The sequence below is a fragment of the Barbus barbus genome (assembly GCF_936440315.1).
Source record: "Barbus barbus genome assembly, chromosome: 21".
Lineage (NCBI taxonomy): Eukaryota > Metazoa > Chordata > Actinopteri > Cypriniformes > Cyprinidae > Barbus > Barbus barbus.
The window spans coordinates 28,546,855-28,570,984 of NC_136749.1; the positions used below are offsets into that span (position 1 = coordinate 28,546,855).

A 24,130-nucleotide genomic window follows, 5' to 3' on the forward strand; every position below is an offset into this window, starting at 1 on the left:
TAGGGTGTTGCTAGGCAGTTGTCAAACTGTAACTGGTTTATAGGCTGTTGCTAAGGTGTTCTAAGTGGATGCAAGGCTGTTGCTAAGGTGTTTTGAGTGGTTGCTAAGCAGTTGCCTGGGAGTTGCTTAGCAGTAAAGCATATACTGTAGATAGAAAGTGAAAAAGTGTTTACTAAATGTGAATAAAAGTAAATATAAAGGTTCATATTAAATAGAAATGTTTGGTCATCTATTGCAAAGTTTTTTGAGTTCTCAATGGTTGCTGGGCAGATTTTATATATGTATAGTAAGGCAAGTTGATATTCTGATCATATTGTTTTTCCAAGCATATTTTACCAATTCCAAACCACATCAATCTTAATAACTAATATTATTTTTGTATTTAATCATGGTTCCTGATGGTTTCACACCTAATTCTTCATGAATGCAAGGAGTTTTTCACTTACAGCCTTCATGGACAACTATATATCACTTATAAATGATTAAATACAAACTGAATAGTAGTTATTAAGATTGATGTGCTTTGTAATTGGTAAAATGGAATGCATGGAAAAAAAAATATGATCAGAATATCAACTTGCCTAATAATTATGCCCCCACTGTATATGAGTACATAGAGAGAGAGAGAGATTACAGTTCCATTTAGTGTAACTAGTGGTTTATAAATGACAAACTTCACCTTGAACACTGCTGAAATAAACTTAGGTGAAATTTAAAAGTGGTTAAATGGTTTAGTCATGTTAGAGGAGGTGTGTAGTGGTTAAAGATCACTGAATTCCCGTGCCACCATTGCGCTCCAGGGCAAGACATTCATGGTCACAGTACATGGTTACTCCAGCAGGACCGTCCTTTGTGGTGTGCCGACCAAAAGTCGGTTCAGATAAAGAGCGTCCGCTACATGATGAATAAGGAGAGTCATTCCCGTGGTTCCTGCTGCCGTGTCCTCTGGCCTTTTTTTTGTTTAACATGACAGTCTGGAACAATGCTGCTCCTTCTGGAACACCTACCAACCCAATTACACTCATGTATGACATTGTGCACCACGGCGCCGGTATTCAATCACCCTCTCGTCTTTTGTCTTCACAGACGGTCTCATGAGCGAAGGCGAGTTTCTAGAAATCACAGAAATCAAGCGGCATCAAGCGGAGGAATTTGAATGCATCACCAACAACGGTGTGGCGCCGCCAGACACGCACCGCGTCAAGGTCACCGTCAACTGTAAGTCGAGCCGCTCTGCTCCTGTCAGCAGCTCACAGTGACATCCTAATGAGATCGTTGGGAGTGTTTCAGAATACTCTGTGATTGAGTAATGGAAATATAAATTGGATTGCGATCAGCCGCATATAGAATTAAACTCTTTATCTTTTCATCATGTCCTCTCGACTCCACAGGGTTTAAAGAACTTGAGTAATTGTACTTCATTATTATTTTTAAGTGTTATTTCAGAGAATTTGCCCTGTTCTTGAATACTGTAGAAACTTAATTACATCTCCACAAGAAAAAAAATATTGTATTTCTTGTATTTTCTAAGTACATACAGTACACTACCATTCAAACGTTTGGGGTCAATAAGACGTTTTTTTTTTTTCGACCCATTAAATTAATCAAAAGTGACGTTAAAGTTATGCTTCAAAAGATTTCTATTATAAATACATTGTTCTTTTGAACTTTCTATTCAACAAAAGGTCCTGATTTTTTTTTTTTTACAAAAATATTAAGCATATTAGAATGATTTCTGAATTATCATGGGATGCTCAAGACTGAAAATTCAGTTTTACATCACAGGATTAAATTACATTTTTAAATTCACCGAAACACTTTTTTAAAATGTAATAATAATAATAATTCACAATATTAATGTTTTACTTGATTTTGTCATCAAATTAATGGAGCTTTTGTATACTTACTGACCTCAAACATTTGAACTGTAGTATTTGTTGGTTTCTGGTAAAATATCTAAATATCATTAAATGAGATAAATTAACATGAGAAGCAAAATTACATAAGATATTAAGGCAGTATGTCTTGAATTTATTTGACTTTTTTTGACGCCATTAACTAATTATGTGTTCTTATTTTATAGGACTTATGCTTAATACTAGCATAATGAGATTAATATAATAATAGAATAATTTAACTTTATAACTACACTGTAAAAAATCAAAAGTTGAGAAAACTTAAAAGTTTTTGTTGTATAAACTGAAAACAACAAGTTGACAAAACTCAAAAATCTTTTAAGATTTCTCAATTTTTAATTTTTTACAGCGTATTAACTATTTTCTAGTGTCAAACAACTATAAAACCAGCATCTATTGATCAAATCAGACTAATAGTAATAATAATGCATAGTGTGTTAGGACTCCTGTACTTTACAAAGTTTTTGCATCACAGTTTAATGACAAAATCTCCTCTGCGTTTTGTTTGTTGTTTTTATCATGCAATTAATTAAGAAAAGCTTTTTAATACATCTTCCAGGTTTGAAATGACATGACGCTTTTTTTCTCAGTTTTGAATGAATTATTGCTTTAATTGAACGACAAGTGCTCATACTTTAACTTCAGTACACTGTCTGTTTTTTTCTTCAGATCCACCAGTAATCACAGACGTAAAGAACATGCCCGCCCAGCTGGGAAAAACTGCAATCTTGCGCTGTGAAGCTATGGCGGTGCCCACCGCGTCCTTCGAATGGTACCGTGATGACCGAAGGTAAGCTATAGCATTAATAAAGCGAGCGAAACAGACGCTGTGAACCATGGGAAACAGCACATACCAGGTTCACCCTAACATGTGATCTGTCATATTACTTCTTTCTCAGGCCGGTAGAGAGCGATAACACGCTGAAGATTAAAAACGAGAAAACACGTTCCCTGCTGCTCTTCACCAACGTCACAGAAAAACACTTTGGCAACTACACCTGTTTCGCCTCCAACCGCCTCGGGGCTTCCAATGCCAGCATGTTACTCTTCAGTGAGTACCTTATTCCACTCCAACTCTGCAGCGCTCGCTTTTGTGCTCTCGAAACATTCATAAATCTACAAAGGCATAAAGTCAAGGATAAATAAACACCCTGCAGGAAGTGACTTTCCACTGTACAAAATAAGTGAACGTGCAATTCCTGCTCCCCGAGGCTAGTTTTCACGTCGAGCTTCACCGTAGACAGATAATAGCGGTGTGTCCGTTGATGGTACTAGAAAGCAAATGGTCTAGTACTGTATGCTCAGCAAAGTGCATCATTTTCAACCTTTTTAATAATGCATAACTTGAACAAACTTCAATTGCAGTGTGAAGCGTTTGAAAGAGTTTGTGACTTTTGACACACATAGACAATGTGTACACGACTGCTGCCTTGCTGGGAAAATTCACATGCGTAAGCTCGGAAGTTTCTGAATTTATTTAAATTGTGAATGAATGACATAATTTCATACTTCTTTTTCTCTTTTTGACTTCTTCATAAAGCTTGTTTACCACTAATGCATCAAAAACAAAAAGCAATGATGTGCATTAGGTGTGAAATTCATGCTTTATTTTGTATTTTAACTGTCTTTTATTACCATCCCAGCTAATAAAGATGTGTTCTGAGAACGTTTTGTTAATGTTCCCATTAAGTTATGAAAAGATTATTTTGGAATGTTCTCTAAACATTCTAAATGTTCCATTTTTAAAAACATTAAAGGAATGTTCCATTTGATCATTTTGCAAACATTATGGTAATGTTATTTTTAAATGTTCTCTGAATGTTCTGAAAAAGTAGTAAGTAATATTGTTTAAAATATGTTCTAAGAACGTTTCCCATTAAGTTGTTTTTTTAAAACATTTACATCTTTGTTCTTAAAGGTGAATTTTTGCATGTTCTCTGGAATGGTTATGGAAGAATATTAAGGGAATGTTCAATGAAAACATTACGGAAATGTTACTTTTGAATATTCTCAGAAAGTTCTGAAACAAGTAGTAAACATATAAAATATGTTCTAAGAACGTTTTCCTAACGTTCCATTAAGTTATGAAAATGTTTTAAAGAGAGCATTAAAAAATAACCTTTTTTGGTTATGTAAACATTAGAGAAAATATTAAAGGGAATTTTCCATTTTATTATTTTGCAGACATTATGGAAATGTTACTATTGAATATTCTCTAAAAGTTCTGAAACGTAGTAAGCAATAACATTTAAAAAATTATAATTCTGGGAACGCTTTGCTAATGTTGCCATTAATTTATGAAATCCATTCAGAGAACATTCAAAAATAACCTTTTTAAAATATTTTAAAAACTGGATCTTTTGAATGTTTAAAAACCATAAAAAATAACCTTTTCAAAACTTAATGGGAACATTAGAAAAGCATTCATAGAACATATTTTTAAATGTTATTACTGCGTGTTTCAGAACGTTTAGACAACATTCAAATGTAACACTCCCGTAACGTTTGCAGAATTATAAAATGGAATGTTCCCTTAATGTTTTCTCTAGTGTTCACTAATGTGAAAGTTAAAGAAAACATTAAGGGAACGTTACTTTTGACAGTTCTCTGAACATCCTGAGTCACAACGTTGAAAAAATGTTCAGCTGTGACAATGTAACAATTACATTTTTGTTATTAAAACCCAGACAACTTTCTATTAATGTTACAAGAAGAATATTTGTTCATAACTTTTAGAGAACAAAGTTGTGAGAGTATTCCCTGTTAGCTGGGATGGAGAATGATGGGAAATGCCTATTCCTCAGTACTCAAAACGTGTACTGAAGCAAACATTCACAATTTAAAATGAATTAAGTTCAGACTTGCACAGCTTGAAGGCTGCATGAGAGTTTGTTAAAGTTTGTTGCGCCCAAAGTGTTTATTAACTGAATTAAAGTTTTTCTACAGCAGATATCTTTTATCCACTACAGAACATCAATGTCAAGTAATAGAGGGATCCTATAAAACACGTTCTGTGTTTGAGCGTTTACTGAAAGCTTCCATTGTCTGACTGTAAAATGTCTGAAAACAGTTCATCTCTCATAGCAAAAAATCCTAGGCTGAATGAAACAACAAGGACACGATAACAGATCACATCAGTACAGATTTCCATGTACTTGAGCTTTTTCACTGTTGTTTTCTAAATAATATATATTACTATATTATTTTTTTATAGACAGAGAGACTATTTGTTTAATGCACTAGCGCTAGCGGCATTAATGGAGCAGCTTGCTTTAGTGATAACGCAGGAATCTCATGAAAACATTTCACCCTAAGATCCAATGAAAGAAATAAGAAACTATATTGTGCATCAAAAATGAAGCCTGATAAGATTTTTATCATGCATATGCATTATGTTCATGACAGTTAAGCATGTTTTCCCCCCAAAGTCCTCGTTACTGTAATGCTTGTCTTCTGAGTTTTCTTTATAACTCCCATTATTCTCATTACTCTAGTACAAAGACTCTTCTGTTTAAATGAGCATACATTTTAGACAGTACCACGATGTACTAACACCTAAATATCATCATTATTATTATGACTTCATGTTGCAGTAATGGTAGCATTATGATATTGGCCATTTGTGTGTAAATGTGCACTTGTAAAAAAATGTATGTCATAATACAAAAAACATTATTTCTTTCGATTTTGGGGTGAAATATGCATGACTTCATCATATTCTTGACTGGTTTTGTATAATTCACCACAATATTTTTAGGATAATATTGAAATAATATTATAGTTCTTATTAAAATTATATTTACATTATATTACGTTATTAATATATTGCATTAATATTAGTGCTGTCAAACGATTAATCGCATTCAAAATAAACATTTTTGTTTACATAATATATGTGTGTGTACTGTGTATATTAATTTTGTATATATAAATACAAACACATTCATGTATATATTTAAGAAAATATGTTGTTTATATATTAAATATATAAAATATAACAATATAAATGTATATACATGTAAATATTTTCAAATTATATACATGCATGTGTTTGTATTTATATATACATAATAAATATACACAGTACACACATATATTATGCAAACAAAAACTTTTATTTTGGATGAGATTAATTAATATTAGTTGTATATTTTGAAGCATTTTTTATTTTTATATTTTTTGTTTTCTTTTGAATTAATTGTTTAAAGTTTTACATTTAAAATGTATTTCCAATAGCTTTGTGCGTTTTTGTCAGTTTTATACTGTGTGTGTGTGTGTGTGTGTGTGTGTGTGTGTGTATTACATTTTAAGTTTTATTTATTTTAGTACATCAAGTTAAACTAAATTAAAATGAGAAATGTTGTGAAACTAGCTAAAATACAGTTTTTATATTTTATTTTAGTCCATTTTTATTTTATTTTAAGTAATTTGAATTATATGATATTATATTATTATATTTTGAAGCAGGTTTTATTTTTATATTTTTCATTTCCATTTTAAAGTTTTTAGTATTTTAAATCTGTCAGTTCACCCAAAAAGAAATGTCTCCGTAATGTTGAAAATCAAACTATGTAAACCAGCCCAAGGTGGTTTTCTGTTTTTCTTGGACGTTTTATCTAGTTTTCCAGGCAGACCTGATGAAAACTATCAATTACAAGACCAGCAGACCACATTGGTCTGGTTTAAGCAGTTCTGTGCAGCAGGAGATGATGTTTCTAATGACTTCAGGGAAAGCGAGCGGTTATAGAGAAAGAGGAAGGTTTTCTGCAGGCAACAGGAAACTGCTGCTAGTTAGCAAATGAACGTATGAAACAACCGGTTGTGAATATTTCATTAATTTAAGCCTCTTGCTCTGCTGAGGCTAATTTACCACAGCCGTTTACTCGTTTTGTGTAGCAGTTAGATCCTGATTGCTCCTACATACTTAACGATGAATGTTATCAAACTGCACTGTATATCTATAGCCAAATGAAGCACACACAGCATAAACAGCCAATTAGCCTGGCGAGTATGTCAGTTCTGCCGCTGCAATCATTGCAAAAATGATCAGCATTAGTATTTCACGTAGTGCTGTTTGATTTCCATTCAGATATTTTGTTGTACTTATGCCTCATTAGTTTCTTGAATCTGCTTTATGAGGTCCTTAAATTTGCTCAGCCATAATTACTGTGCTCTGTTCATACGCACGTGTAATATATGTACATACATTACATTTCTCAAAAATATTTTTCATTTTTACTTGCATTTTATATTTTATTACATTATTTATTTTCATATTATTTTATAGTTTAAAAAGAATGGGATTTGTATGCACGGAAATAACAATACATAGCAAAAAAAAAAATTATTATTACTTCAATCATGTTATGTTTTTCCTGTATTGATTTTTGAGAAATGGCACATTAAATTTTTTATAAACAATTATTTATAATGATATATACGGAATTATTTATAATTATTTATAAATACATATTTCTGAATACTTTTTAGAAATATTTATTTTATATTTGTTTATTTAAAATAAATATTTAAATATTGTAAATATTTATGATTGATGACAAAAACTAATCTTTTTGGCAAATTGCACGCATAGACTTAAATATTTATGAACAGTTGTTTATAAACAAATATTTATGAATATTAAAATATATGTATATATATATATATATATATATATATATATATATATATATATATTTGTGTTTGTGTGTACATATATATATGTATAAATGTATATACGTGTGTATATATTAGGATTGTCAAAACAAGCAAATCATTGACAAATGGCACAAATATACTTAAATATTAAATATATTGTCATATGAAGTAAAAACATGTGAAGCCTATTAGAAATGGTAAAACATATAGTTTTATGTATACATATAATGTGTTAATAAAATTGAATATATAAAGAAAATGTATATTGCTGACATATATGGCTGCTATTCATAAAATACCATTTATTTAGCAAAAGCGTCATATAAATATTATTAATATATGGACAAATTTCGAACAAATCTCCCAGAAACAGTTCATTTTATATTATTCATATATTTAAGTTCGGCTAGTCAGCCAGCAAGTTGCTTAATTGCTGTATTAAAATATTTAAGTGCAGATTTCTATTCTGTTGATGCATTTCCTGCTGAAAAAACCTTTGACATATGCTTTTAAGCCTTTAAACTTCTGCATTTCTAGTCTCTGGTGATAAATTATGTTCCGGTTCCTCTTGAGAACAGACAGCTTCACTCGATTTGAGGTTCACGCTCTTCCTGACCCTAAGCGTAACCTATGAAGGTGCTGTTAAGCACAAAAACAAGAGCAGCAGCACAAAGTCAAATGCTGTACGTAACAGCATAACTTCAGAGTCTGACCGCGTTCTGGGCCGCTCTAAGTGAGAGGGCGGCAGAGCTCTCGGTGGAAAAGTTTCTGCTGGAACGCTCAGTGCAAAGATCTTAGCAAGCAAAACCCAGAGAGGAGGAGGAACAGGTCACGGAAAAGCCAGGATTTATGGGAAGGAGCCAAACATTGAGTGATTGAGCATATAGAGCTGCACAACACAGAGAGCGTTTGTGCTTATGCAAGGCTTTCATCTTACGTTTGCTCCAGTTTTCACACCGTGCACAAATGCTTCTTATTTTGCCATAATTCAATGAACAAAACTCTCAAACCTCCACTGTTCTTTCAAAACTAGGGCTGTGTGATAAAGCCCTATAGAAAATATATATAAAAAAAAATATTTAATATATATCTCATATTTATCAAAATTATGCTCTAAAATGTTTTTTTTGCAACAAGTAAAATACATTTTTTAATTATTTGTCATTATTTGTAATCTTTTATATTTTATTTGATTGCATATATTTTTATGGTATAATTAAGAAAATTAAAATATATTTGATTGCATATATTTTAATTGTTATAATATTAAAAGGGTTAGATTTGTATGCACAAAAATAGCATTGAATAGTCAAATAAATTTTGATAATACATAATACATTCCTTGCATTACAAATGGCACACATGGCATAAACTATAGAATATTTATAAATATTCACAAATAATTTATTTGATTGTATTATTATTATTATTATTATTATTATTTAATTTTAATATTATCAAATTATAATTTTAAAACAGATGTATAAGTAATTTTTATGAATAATTGTTTATGTATTTATTTATTTAAGTATTTTTATTACTTTAGAAATATTTTTAAGTATTTAAATATGTATTTAAATATTTAAATATATTAAATATTTGTAATTGATGACAAACCTTTGTGACAAATGGTGCACATAGACTTATATATTTTTATAAACAAATATTTATTGATTTGATTGATTGATTGATTGAAATAAATATTTAAATATAGTACATATTTATGAGTGATGATAAACAAACCTTTGTGACAAATGGCGCACACTGACTTAAATATTTATAAATATGTATAAACAATTATATTTTTATAAACAAATATTAATGAATTATGTATTTATTTATTTATTTATTTAGCATTTATAGTAATAAAGAGTTTATTTGCAAAAACAGATAACTCAGTTTTTTTATATTTTCAAAAAACATTTTTATTATGTTATCATGTTGTATTTGTGTTTTATTGTGTTAGTTTATTTTAAGTGAAAATAACCCAACTGCAGTTTGATTGAGATTAATTGGAAAGCACAATGAAAAAACATGATTTCTTATGATTTCAACATGAGTTATCTGTTTTTGCAAATGAACTCTTCATATAGTAAATATTTATGATTATTAATGGCAAACCATTGTGACAAATGGCACACAAAGACTTAAATATTTATAAATTATATTTATATTTTTATAAACAAATAATTATGAATAATTGTTATAAATATGTATTTTTTAAGTATGCATTTATTTAAAAGAAAAAAGTATTTAAATCTAGAAAATATTTATCATTGGTGACAAACAAATCTTTGTGACAAATGGCATACACAGACTCAAATATTTATTATTCAATTATGAATATTTACAAATAATGTTTTATATTTTATAAATATAAATGAATGTTTTGCTAATATTTCTCTTAAGTATTTATATATTTATATATATATATATATATGCAGATTGCTATGAGACACATTAAACTAACACAAATATGAAGGAAAATGTTTAGCCAGGTGAACAATTATACAGTTTAGTGTCATTATATAAAAATGTTTGTCTGCAGAATGCTGTGATTGACCAATCAGAATGAAATATTCCAGAGAGTGGTGTAATTGTTTGTGGCTGGCTGTACATTATCGCTTACATAATGCTTTTATAGCTCATTAGCAATAAACAGCAGGGCCTTTGCACAACCCGTGTTACTAAAACTGGCATAGAGCTGCGTCACGATGCTCCATATCCATCTCATCTGTTTCTTGTCCTGCCGGTCTGAAATTTAACAGTTTCTTGCATCTTTTCGGTTCCTCGTGTCTTTTCTCTTCTCCGGCCCATTATGTCTCCCCTCGTTTGTTCCCGCTCCGTTGTGTCCTGTTACCCCAGGAAGTCATCAGTGGCTTCTCTCCCTCCATTCTTCACATTTCAGTCCACAGTGAGTGATTCCTGCCTTTTCCTCCCCTCACACATTACCATTGTAAGCGAGTCCGTCCGTCTCATTCCGTCTCCCATTATCTGGGCCAGTTTTCCCGTGATGAGTCACCTGCCATCACTTCCATGCATCTTCTCTTGTTCATGTCGCTGCCACGCCATTGTCTGGCCTCACATTTCCATCAGACCATTATCTTCATCCTTCAGAGAAGAAACATCTGTCCCACCGCTGTCGGGCTTAGGATAGCTCACCAGGGAACAGAAATCCTGCTGTTCACTCTCATGTCATTCCAAACCCCTATGCTGTTATTTTCTCCTATAATTTCTTTCATTTCATTTATTCTTTCATGATCATCGTCTTCTGCTGCATGTAATATATTATATTTTTTCACTTTTTGAGGCTGCAGTAGTGTATGTATTCACAAATACTTTTATTACTTTTATTGTAGTTTGACAGATAAAAGAAAATTTGATTTGTCATGAAATGACCGTTTTAAAGTGAATAAACTATAACAATCCTTCAGGAGTGCTATTAAAATATACCATATAAACAACCGTACTGTTTATTCTAGCTACTCTTTGTGTAAGATATAGTAAATTATTTTAAATGTATTACGTTTTTGCTGTATATTACATCTTGCATTTTATTTATAATTTTTATTTTATTTTATGCAAATATTTAGAATTTTAATAAAAAAGAATTGTAAAAAATATGTAATTTAAAAAGCTATTTTATTAAAATATAATTTTTTTGTCATTTTATATACATGTAATGTGTTTTATATGCATTACACCATTTAATTAACCATACTGTTTATTCTAGCTACTTTCATGCAAGATACATTAAACACTATTAAAAACATTTTAAATTCATTATTTTATCATTTTACTGTATTTTACTTGTTGCATTTTTTTAATCATTTTTCGTTTTAATTATAATAAAAAAAAATCATAAAAAAATTTATATACATGTTATTTTATATACATGTAATGTATTTAAAGTTAAAGTAAAGATAAATGTAAAGTTTTATATGCATTATACCATATATATAACCGTACTGTTTATTCCAGCTACTTTTCATGAAAGATACAGTAAATAAATTAAAGTTTTTTTATCATTTTACTGTATTTTACTCGTTGCGTTTTATTTTTATTTTTATAATTTATTTTTCAATTTAAATATAACAAAAAAATCTATCATTAAAAAAGCAATTTTAACTTTATTTAAATTCTTGTCAAAATTATTTGAATTTATTTGTTAATACATTTGCATTCTGTTTTATATGCACTATACACAGATTTATCAAGCCTTTACAAAATGCTATTAAATTAGGTTAAAGTAAATGAAAACTTGCATAATCTGACTTATTTTCTAGTGAAAGACAAAATCAATAAAAAAAATAAATAAAGACATCAGCCAAACAGGAAATTTGCTTTAGAAGTGGGGCAAATTAAATAAGGAAAAAAAAGGTTATCTCTCATTCACCCTATTCACGTCTGCTTCTCTCTGCTCTTCTAGGGCCCGGGGCCGTGTACGGCGGGGCGGCGTCTCTGAACGGCCGTTTATCAGGAGTCGGTCTGTGGTTCTGCCTCTCCATCTCTGTTCTGATGAAGGTCTAAAACTTTCCCGCTTCGGAAGGAGTCTTTAAATACGAACCCATCACTGTGAACAAAAAGAAATTATGCATTAATCCAGGAGCCATCGCTACATCACTCGGTCATTCCTTCCTCTTCCCATTCACGCCCGGTCGCATATCACCGCTTCACTCCTCCCTCCCGTCACCAACGATGGTCACCTTTTATCGTCCAAACTTGAAATGTGATGCAAATGATGTGAACGACAAGTGTAATGCCAGTTGGGTGTCTCTTGATGTGCGTGCTGGACATGCTGGTTGTAAAGTGACGTGTCAACGATGACGTTTGCGATGTTCGGGTGACCCCCTCGAAGCTGTTCACCAGTGAGCCCGTCGGATCCCGACGCAGAGATCCGAGCTGAACGGTGATGCATTCTCACGTGCGTAGCTACTATGAATGATGTCAAACCACATGTTTTCTTTCTAGCGAGGAGGGCCGTGTCATCTCGGCCCCTTGTTAGCGTTCATTTGGGCTCTCGACCCAAAGCAAACGTCTGACCCGCGTCCAGCCCTCATATTGTCCTCAGTCTGTCCATCACTCAGATCGTCGGTCCTTCACACTCAGTGTAAATATATATGCAGTAGAGGCCCCTCATTCCAGCGGCAAAAACTACATTTCCCATCAGCCTCTCTGTTTCAGCCTTTCAGCTTGGAGGATATTGCTGCCTTTAAGTCACGATGGAACGATCGTATTTACGAGATTTACAACTGAGCTGTCATTATTAGCCGAGAATCATTGTTATTGATTGTTTTAGTTTGTACACATTTAGTGTTGTTTTCCTGTGTTTGACGGAAAGTTAAAAAAGATAAGTGCTTTAAATTACTTTTCAAACTAGTTGCAAAGTATAAAAAATAGATGTAGTGCTGGAAATTAAAGTATTTGGACACTTTTTGGTTGTCGAATGTTGGTTAATAAAATAAACTACAGCTGTAGACATCACCCATCCGCTAAAACTCATTTTTAACGTGCAAATAGTTTTAAAAAGTCAGAAAGACTACAACTTTTCATAATTATTTAAATGCATCATTGCAACTCTTGAGTGAAACTTTTACGAATTATTTGAATGGATCATTGGAATTCATAAGAGTGCAACTTTTCCCAATTATTTAAATGCATAATTGCAAGTCATTAGTAATAGTGCAACTTTTCAGTATTATTTGAATGCATCATTGCAACTCTTAAGAGTGCAACTTTTCATAATTATTTAAATGCATCATTGTCAATTAAAAGAGTGCAACTTTTCATAATTATTTAAATGCATCATTGTAAATTAAAAGAGTTAAACTTTTCAAAATTATATGAATGCATCATTGCAACTCATAAGTAAGGGTGCAACTTTTCAGTATTATTTCAATGCATCACTGTAACTGAGAAGCGTGCAACTTTTAAGTATTATTCAAAAGCGTCGTTGCAACTCGTAAGTAGGAACTTTCCACAAAGACTTGAAGGCAGCAGAAGTTTCTGGCATCTCCTGGCCTGAAACGGTTCATTGACTTCTTGTTGCTTGTGGATAGCATGTACCGGTTAGAAAAATGTCCCTCTTGTGACCTCACTTCCTGCACCGACCCCCGTTTTAACCCCCTGCACTGTGTACATTTTAATCTGCAAGGTTAACTGCTATTACCTTTTTGGTGTTAATAATGATTATAATGATGATGATAATGATGATGATGACAATGTTAATAAGTATTTGAATAAATATGATAGTAATTCCATGTGAGAAAAAAAACCGTCAGAGCTGATCGCAAGCCATGTGTGTGAAAATATTTTGTACTAAAAATCACTGAATTCATCGAACGGCAAAAAGAAAAAAAAAAACTTTTTGAAGTATCGTGCTCTGTTTTACCATGATTAACTGTCTTAAAACAGAAGTAATTTCGACTCGTCCATAAAAGAGAGCAATCAGTGAAATGTTAGGGCGCTTACACGCTAGACGGATCTGTTTTGAGCATGTGAAAATGGGCGTAGAAACACAAATTGAACAAATATACAGTACAAAGTGCAGTGTTGCATTTTCAAACCGTTGCATTTGTCCACCGTCTTTGTCATGCACCATCCCCATTGAGCTCAGTGCATTTGTATTGTAAACTCTAGCGTGTAGGCGTTCTAATATCATTTCAAATGTGTACTGTATTTTTTCCATGCTATTGATGACTGTAATGTATGATATATTCTGCAGTAATGATGTAATGCTCATGTCTGCCTCGATGACATAGCCAAAACCCTCAGTATCCTGCGGTTCCCTACGGTCGTGTTAGTGCCATGCTGCGTTCCATTCAGAGACGATTGTTGGATATTCCTGTGATATCTAGTTGCAACCAAAAAATGCATGCATTTACCGCATGTATTATGTTTGGAAAATGACATACAAGGAAAGAAAATGGCAATTTACAGTTTTTTCGTCAGCAGTCTTCTCGCAAAAAAATTGCGATGCTATGCAATGCTAGCATTAGTTCTGTAGATGTGCAACATTTTGTACAGAGCCCTGCTCATGAATTGCAGAAAAAATACATATATCATAATTAATTTGTTCCCTCGTTTTAGTTATTTAGTAAGTCATGGCCACATCGGCCACAATTCTTTCTCTCATTTTAGTAAATTGTGGCCACGTGTACTATACTATAGTACTAATTCGTTATCTTGTTTTAGTAAATAGTGGCGACATCATACCAGTTTGTTCCTTTTTTTAGAAAATCATGGCCACATCGTAGGCCCTACTAATTTGTTCTCTCATTTTAGTAAATCGTGGCCATGTTGTACACTGTAAAAAAAATAAAAAGAAAAAAGTTGAGCCAATTTAAAATTTTAAGGCAACCAGCTTCAGCAAGTTTTTGAGTTCTCTCAACTTATTTTTGTAGGAGATTCTCAACTTTTTGTTGAATAAACAAAACAATAAATTGAGAAAACTCAAAAATCTGCTGAAGCTGGTTGCCTTAAAATTTGAAGTTGGCTCAACTTTTTCTTTTTTTTTTACAGTGTACTAATTCGTTCCCTTTTTTGTAAATAGTGGACACATTATTTGTTCCCTTTTTTAGTAAATAGTGGCCATGTCTTACTAAGTCCTTATATTTTTTAATTAATTGAATAAAAATCCTTATATTGTTTAATTACTTGAATAAAATCGAGGCAATAAATTTGTAATTTACAGCATAATTTAATAAAACATGTGAACAAAATTTTCTTATTTTTTTCCCAATATCTACCAGATTTTTTTTCATAACAGTGCATTTTCTTTATCCTGTACATCTGTATCTGAATTTCTGCACAAATTTCCAAATTGCACGTCTGACTCGGAGTTGCGTTGGATTGCACCAAGTAGGGAGTTGGAAAATCCAACAGTCCGAGCTGAATGGAACACAGTAGGCTACTAGATTCTATGTGCCGCCTCTTTGTTCCCGTTCAGAATCAGATTAGCGGGAGATAAAGATGTGATTAGCCAGCGACTGCGACTCGCTAAGCAAGCGGAGCGTCATATTCTCTCCGTCCCCCATCTGGTGAGCGGCAGAGCTCATAAATCAAGCTCAGTCCGGGCGCTGACAGAATCCTCTTCAAGGACAGCTGTGCCTTTGAGTCTCGAGCCCGATGTGGAGTCCGATCCCCTACAGGCTAATTAACCACCACTTAAGAGCACGCGGCGAAGAGGCTTTGACGTAAAGCAGCGGCGCGCGACTTAACGCGCTGCGGCCACTGCGCTGCTTTATGCAACCGTTCGCAATGACCTGCATGAGCGCTGACCGTTCAGTTTGCAATGTTAATGCTGTATATACTCTAATACGATAATGTTCTCCCTGAATATGTGCTTCATTATTGCATTCCAGCCAGCAATAACCCCGGAATAAAGCCGAAACCTATTTAAAGTCCAATTTAAAGTCTGAGGGGCCACTATGCTGTTATTAATGAATGCTGAAGACTGTGCATTTCGTACTCTGTGCACTGATGAAAGATATTGCATACTGCTTAGTATAAGTAGGCTACACAGTGGGCACAAAAAAGTATTTGGATGCTTAAATGACACTTAAACGACTTTTAAGTGTCGAAATACTTTTTCCGTCCCTGTATGTGGTTTGATTTCAAGCACAAAAGCAGGTGATTTTTCCGATTTTTCTCGTCTCTTAAACTTTTTATCCTGCTGTCAGTCCGCTTTCGTCTGCTTCACGCTTTTCTTATCATACTCACGTTAGCATTGCCCTCGAGGTCCACCGATCATCTCTGTGTACATGTATTCTCCTCAAATATAAGTAAGCAAAAGAAAAAAAAGTATGAAATGTCGTTGCAATTCTCGGTGTGGGTATAACGCATGTAAATGTCTGTTTTGAGTGGAGTTTCTATGGATGTGTGATTATCGTGATGGAGCGCTGCTGGTGTCGGGATCATTTCCCCTCGTGATTCACATTCAGAGGGGACTGAGATAGAGGTCTGGCGTGGAAGACGGGTCGGACAGGGGCTGATTGAAAGGTTTCTCAGTGCCGGATAATAAGGAAGCCTGTTTCTGCCAATTAAAAAAAAAACAATTGTTACTTTTTCATCTCAAAATTCTGACTTTTGCTTGATATAAATTCAGAATTGTGAGATATAAGCTCTGATTTTTCGTTTTTCTTTCGAGTTTGCATCTCAAAATTTTCAATTTTCATTCAGACTTCTCAATATTGCTAGTTATCTCACAATTCAGTTTTTTCAGAATTGCAAGTATATATATATATATATATATATCAGAATTCTGAGTTTATATCTTGCAATTCTCAATTTATGTCTCAAAATTAAAAAATAAAAGGTAATTGCGAGTTTATATCCTACAATTTGGACTTTTCTTCTCAGAATTGCAAAGTTATATCTCACATTTCTGACTTTTTCCTCAGAATTCCACAATTCTAAGTTTATATCTTGCAATTCTGAGGGGTAATAAAATGACAGAATTGAGATATGCCTTTTTTTTTCTCACAATTCTAATTTTTTTCTCAAAATTCTAAATTTACATCTTGGAATTTCAAGTTTATATCTCACGATTCGCACTTTTTTTCTCAGAATTCTGAATTTATATCTCACATTTCAAGACTTTTCTTCTCAGTATTGCCAGTTTCTATCTCACAGTTCAGATTTTTTTTCTCACAATTGCAAGTTTATATTTTGTAATTCTGAGTTTATATCTTGCGATTCTAAAATTACACACAAGGTTTTTCTCCGCCATTAAAAAATAAAGGTAATTGTGTTTTTATATCTAAAAAAAATAAAAATATATATATATATATAGACTGTTAAAAGACACATTTACCTTTTACATTCTCTTATATTTTGTGACCTTGGCTGTGTCTGAAAGCTAGAAAATGCTCAACACAAGCAGTTAAAGTAGAAAGCATCAAGGCACATAAAAACTAGGTGTTTGTCTAACACGGAAATTAGCTGTGAAAAATATTTTAATTAAATCACAAACTTAAATAAAACTCTGCCCAACAAACCGTGCTTGTAAATGCATTTTCTGTCCAGTTCCCAAACACTTGCCTTGTCTGTGTTTACTAACGGCTTACTTATAGTTGTCTGTGCATATTAAACCGAGATGGAAGGAAGTAGTTTAACAGTTCATCGTCAAATATTTGCTTGATTATCTCTATAATTCCTTCAGGTTTGTTCTAGATCATTGCACAAGATGTCATAGTGCTTTTGTTTGCGGTTTACTTTGACTTTGGAGGTACTATCTTATATAACTCAGTGACTGAACAGTAAAAATCATAACATTTTTCAAATGCTGCTCATGTCTGCCTATATAAAAGTGGATTTATTGCAGATTAGAAGTCAGTACTGCACAGTGTTGACTAATTATCAATTGTCATAGTGTTATTTAACAGTAAAAGTTAAAACAGTAAAGCTGCTTTATCCAGTTGGCCACTAGATGGCAGTGCCAAATCACTCTGCATGATGCTTTTAGTAGTTTTATGTACATTGTACATTTATTTAATTCACAAAAACTGCACGGCTAGCTCTCCTTAGTCTTTAATATATATATATTACTTAATATATTTGTTATATTAAGATAGAATTTGTTTATTTAGGAACAGAAGATGCTAGGTTGAGATATGTCGACTAGCATTTTCCCTGTTAAATAAGTGGTTTTAAACCTGGTTTATTTGGTATACCAACCTGACCAAGCTAGTTGACCTGGTGGTTTACCAACCTGAGCAGTTCTCATAACCTGTCTAAAACCAGCCTGACATGAGGAAACAGCCACTTTAGGCCAGTTTACGCAGTTGCTTTCAGTATTGCATGTGTTTTTGTTTGCGTTGCATTAGCCCTTGATAACTGAATAGAAACTCAGTTTCTATTGATACTGTGTATCTGGAGACAACATTTCGAGACAGTTTGCATGTAGAAGTAGACGGCAGAATGATAGATAGTCCAATTATTAGTAGTCAGATACTGTAAATTGTATGAAAAGGACATAAATTGTGAGAATATAAGCTTGTTATCGGTACTGTGTATCACTAATGTCGCAAGATTGTTCTCATTACAAATTCAGGAAAATTTAAAACTGCTTCAGGTTTTGTTGAGATACTTGGCTATAAACGTCAACAGTTTACTTCACTTTCTAAACAATATTGCCTCACCATGAAAGAGAAAAATGACAGCAAAGAACATGTTGTGTCTTGCACCATAGACACTGCATTTTAAAGACAGCGTATCTGTCTTTGACCGTTGTGGCATCTTGCTGTTTTTCAGCATTTTATGCGATTTTGTGCATTCTGAACTCTATATGTACGTTTTTTAAAAATGCGTCATTAGAGCCCTTATAGAGATGGTTTTGAGTCAAAGGAGCCAAAAACAGGCTAAAGATACACTCATAAAATATTTACGCCTAAATTTCAGATTTATGTATTTGAATTGCATATACCTGGTTTATATATTTATCAGCAATAAATCTAATTTGTTTATTTCATACATTTGAACTAATTGAATATTGCTTGTTACACAGCTACAGCCATATTTTAACCATGTTCATACTTTTTACCTGAATAAATTTATTTTCACAATAAACATAATTATAAACCACTTGAATGAATGCATTTTGAAAATATGATCCTTTAAATAAAATTAAATATATGCAAATAATTAATAATAAATCATTTTTAAATCATTTTTGTTCCTTGAAATAAATATTAACTAAAAATAAATTGTAAAATTAAAATATAAACAAATTTACAGCTAATAGCCAAGGCTAAAAACTAAAACTGTACTAAAAATGTGTTATATATAATATATATATATATATATAAACATACCAAATTACTAAAACGTTAAGCAAAATTAAAATAAAAAAATTTCAAAATATTAATACAAATTAAAATGAATATTTAAATTATACTAAAGCACCACTGGGAATAGTTTATAATAAATTATGCCATTTTTATGCCTTTTTAAAAATAAATCTGACCCGTTTCGTTTATGTATGACTGACAAATATGCATCACATTAAGTTAATTAATTCGTTATGTTAAACTGTGCAATCTAAATGCATGGAAGTTTCATATGCAATTCAGATGTGTAAATATGAACTTTAAGCCTATTTTTTGAGTGCAGTTATGATGCATGCATAACAATATTTGATGCATGTAGTAGCCTATAGATAGACAGACAGATAGACAGACAGACAGACAGACAGACAGATAGATAGATAGATAGATAGATAGATAGATAGACAGACAGACAGACAGACAGACAGACAGACAGACAGACAGACAGACAGACAGACAGACAGACAGACAGACAGACAGACAGATAGATAGATAGATAGATAGATAGATAGATAGATAGATAGATAGATAGATAGATAGATAGATAGATAGATAGATAGATAGATAGATAGATGTTGTCCTGTGTTCACAGTATATCCATCTGAGGGATTTACAAGAAACAGATGGTTTTATGTCAATCATTTGCACATGTTTGAATAAGAATTCACTAATTACTAATGTGCATAATTAGGACTAATTAAGTTGTCAGAACAGCGCACAGGCATTAAGAAGACATAAGAGGGCCAGTTCCTCAGAAAGCAGCGGGTGATGGAGCCACCGCGGCGCATTTCAATAAGCGCTTTATTCCGACGCTCGCCCAATGTCAACAACACGTGCTGTTTCTGCGCAGATCGGGACGTCACTTTCGGCTGCTTTCTGAAGGACTTAGTGGCCTTTCCAGCCAAAATCACCCCGATCCCAGCGTCCTCCAGACCTCCACCTCAGTATCTCTGTAATATAGCCATTTGTTTGTGTGTGTGTGTGAGTGTGAGTGTGTGTATGTCTGTACATTCTCCGGCCTTCTTACGGCAGGCATGATGGGTCGTGATTCTGTTTCAGACAAATGGATTTTATCCCCCTTATAACTGTCTTCGAGAAATCAATGACGCAACTGAAGAACAGCGGAAAATAACAGAGCGTTGTCTTCCACAACGACGCATTCTGTGCTGTGATGTACCGTTTCTTTGAACGTCATTTGTTTTACAGTTCTCCCTGTCTTTTGTTTTTAGGTGTGTGTAAATTTTTTAATCCACAAAAAGGAGAAAAAAAGTCAAGAATTTAAATGGAAGGAGAAAAATAAAGCCAATTTTGTTTTTAACATAACGCTGCTGTGAGTCGCTGTGTTTTCTTTGGTGTGTTGCTGATCTGGGTTATTTTAAGGTCTCTGTGGCTTCGAGTGACGCTGCTGTAGTTTCCTCCAACACACAAGATGCACGTCTCACAAGGACTTCGTGCTAGTTGACTACACACAGTAAGATTCAGAATTTACTCACTCCGTCATGACTTTCTTCTGTGGAAGACAGACAACAAATACAATAAAAATAAATCAATTAAATTAAATAATAATGATTATATAATAACAATGAAAGTAATGAAATAGAAATTTAAAACATACATTTTAAAAAATAAATTTCCATTACTTTAACCAATTTTATCTTGCTTTTTAAGTCAGATTAATTCAAATCTGCTGAACGAAATACAACACTTCCTACTAATGTTGGTCTGCTGATTCCCAAAGTAGTGTCTGTTTTGCTCAAGCACTTCACACTTAAAAAAAAAAAAAGTGCATTTTGTCACATTATTGCTCTCGACAGCCATTTGTGTGAATTCCGGTCAGCGACAGAGGAAAATACAAGCATTGCAATGTTTTCTGCTACATCTGTGGGTGTTTTATACATTCAAACAGAATTTTGGGGAAATGTTATGAATAATTTTGTGTAAAAAAAAAGTTTTTGACATTAAATGGTCTATTTTCCCACTACTTTGCACAGTGTAAGCTAAATGATAAATTAACTTTTTTAACATTTCACTGCAACTTATTTTGATAAGTGCATTAAATATTTTTTCTTGATATTTTAGAACTTTCTCTCTCAAGATGCAGGCCTGTGTGATGCTTAAACATTTAAAGCAGCGACTGAACTAAAGTTTTTATGCTGAAGTTGGTGGAATTTTTTATGATAAAATTGAATCAAGACTTTCCCACTCCAACAAATGCCCTAAAACCACCTTTAAGTAGTGTGCACTATATTTCAGGCTTTATGTTAGGAGCAGACTGAAATGTTTAAGGCATTATTCACAGATCAATCATCATTTATGGTGCTTTTTTTTTTTGAAGCCTCATCATCTTTCATTGTGTGCAAATGTCAGAGATTAACCTGTCATTCTGTGTGTAGAAGAGAGAAAGTCATACAGGTTTGGAACAAATGAAGACTATTTCTATATTGCTTTGAATGTGACGTGTCATTTACACACCATAGCAGCAACAAGATCATCAGTGTTTTAAAAGCATCAAGAAGTTTGCATCTTCTATCCATCAGTCTATGACAGATTTAAGAGTTGTGAGAAAGTATTTTGGCATCCAATAATGACACTTCATCTGTTTTCTTCGAAAGAGAATTTCAAATCATTTTCACGGTCTATGCTGTTTTATTTTCCCCTTTCTTTTTTTATCTCTTCCTCAAAGTGCAGGGCTGTGGCTTTAGTGTATTTTTTACATCCTTTGATATCATCTTTATTTGTTTTGCAAGCCGCCGCGGGGAATAATATTGCATGAGCATGAAATTATCCAATTATGTTCAAAAGCTTTCACCTTTTAATGTTCACAAGATTTAATTCAGAATATTCGGTGGAATGCATTTTATCAACTTTATTCAAAAGCATGAGGAATTTAGATTTGGGTCAACAGTGTCAAATAGCCAAATAAAAATGCACAATTCATCTTGCTTTTAATGATTGTGAATTCATGAAAATCCATCATGCCTCTCTAGCCATGATTCGTATTTACATCCACACTTTGTTTGTTGGAAGAAAACGAGGCTGGCATTTTCTAGTTGCATTTCTAAAACATCGGGGGACTGGCTCATTAAAGAAAACAGACCTGATTCTGTGACATTTTACATGTTGTGCTGTTTGTGGTTTTCTGAGGTAGGAAGCGTCAAGGCCGAACACCTGAACTTAGCTGAACATGTGACTAGTGATGAATTAAGACATTTTCATCAAGATGTACTGCGGAAAAAGAATTAGGTAAAACTTTACGTTAAAATGTATATACAGTATAAGGCAAATCCAGAATTTCCCAAACCGGGGTTCAGGAGTTGATGAAGTAATTAAATAAAACATGCATTTTAAAAAAATACAAAATATTTATATTTAAGTGAATAATTATATACACATAATAAGTATTTGAAATTATAATAACGAATAATAATAATTTAATATAACTTAATAAATAATTTTAAAATACAAATAGTACAAATAAAACACTTTATTTAAATTGATAATCATCCATATAATAATTCATTTAATATCTATAGTTAATTTAGTAATTATATATCAACACAATAATTAGCTAAAATTAAACTATAAATAAAAAAATACAATTAATAATAAATTATAATAAATCATTTGAAAATAAAAGCAATCCTAATAAAACACTTTATTTGGATTGTTAATAATCCATATAATAATATATAATTAATTTAATATTCATATATAATTAAATACTTATAATAATTAAAATTAATAATAAATAATAATAAATTAATAAATAATATTAATAATAAACTATGAGTTTAAAAGAAAAAGATCAAAATAAAACACCCTATTTGGATTGTTAATAATCCATATAATAATGGATTTATTACTTATATATGATCAATTATATCTAAAATATAACTAATAATTATGTACATATAGTAATTACAATTAATAAATAATTTTAATAATAAATAATTTACAAAAAAGATCCATCCAAATAAAACACTTTAATATTCCATATAATAAATAATTTAATAATAATAATAATTATAATAATGAATTTGTTTACTGGCCCATCGTGTGACAGTTACCCAATATCAGACAACCGTGGACATGCAAATGTGTTGTTAAATGACTGAAAAATGTGCTTTAAAATTCAGGGTTTATTCATATAATTATTGTAGGTCAAAGGGGTTCAGCTGTTCGTGAATCCCTGATCTAAAACATCTCCAGACATCTTCATGTCTTCATGTGACAGTGCTATACTTTTTCCCAGTAGTGGGTGTATTGACAGTATACCGTAAATGTGTTGTGAACAAACAGGAAGGCTGAACCTCAAAGAGACCACCATCAGAAATAAAAGCCACTAATTTGGTTTTAGTTCTCTATTTTGACAGAAACTGAAGATCTTCCTGGAATAATCTGGGCTGACTCAAAAAGAGAAGTGAAACGACAGCTATAAAATACTGAACTGAATCTTTCTGAATGGACGTGATGCTAATCTGATTTCTACATTCGGCTAACTCAACAAAACCACCAGCGCTTTCGCAAGACTCATTTACTGTCAGGTGTGTGTGAGAGATAGAGAAAGAGAGAGTGAGAGAGAGTGAGAGAGAGTGTGTGTGTGTGCACCTGGTATTCATCACGTCCTGGGGACCAAATGTCCCCACAAGGATAGTAATACCAGTAAATCTTAATCTTGTGGGGACATTTTTTGGTCCCCATGAGGAAACAAGCTTATAAATCATACAACAT

At 32.4% G+C, this 24,130-nt stretch overlaps 1 protein-coding gene across 1 annotated transcript in view; it reads left to right on the forward strand.

The window, feature by feature from the left end:
- iglon5 (IgLON family member 5) overlaps positions 1–13,920 on the forward strand; it is a 176,926-nt gene extending 163,006 nt beyond the window's left edge. The window contains exons 5-8 of the mRNA XM_079445670.1: positions 1,087–1,218; positions 2,586–2,706; positions 2,816–2,967; positions 12,004–13,920. Coding sequence (XP_079301796.1) covers positions 1,087–1,218; positions 2,586–2,706; positions 2,816–2,967; positions 12,004–12,104 — 506 coding nt within the window. The 3' untranslated portion in view covers positions 12,105–13,920. The remainder of the gene's footprint in view (positions 1–1,086; positions 1,219–2,585; positions 2,707–2,815; positions 2,968–12,003) is intronic.
- Positions 13,921–24,130: the final 10,210 nt, after the last annotated feature.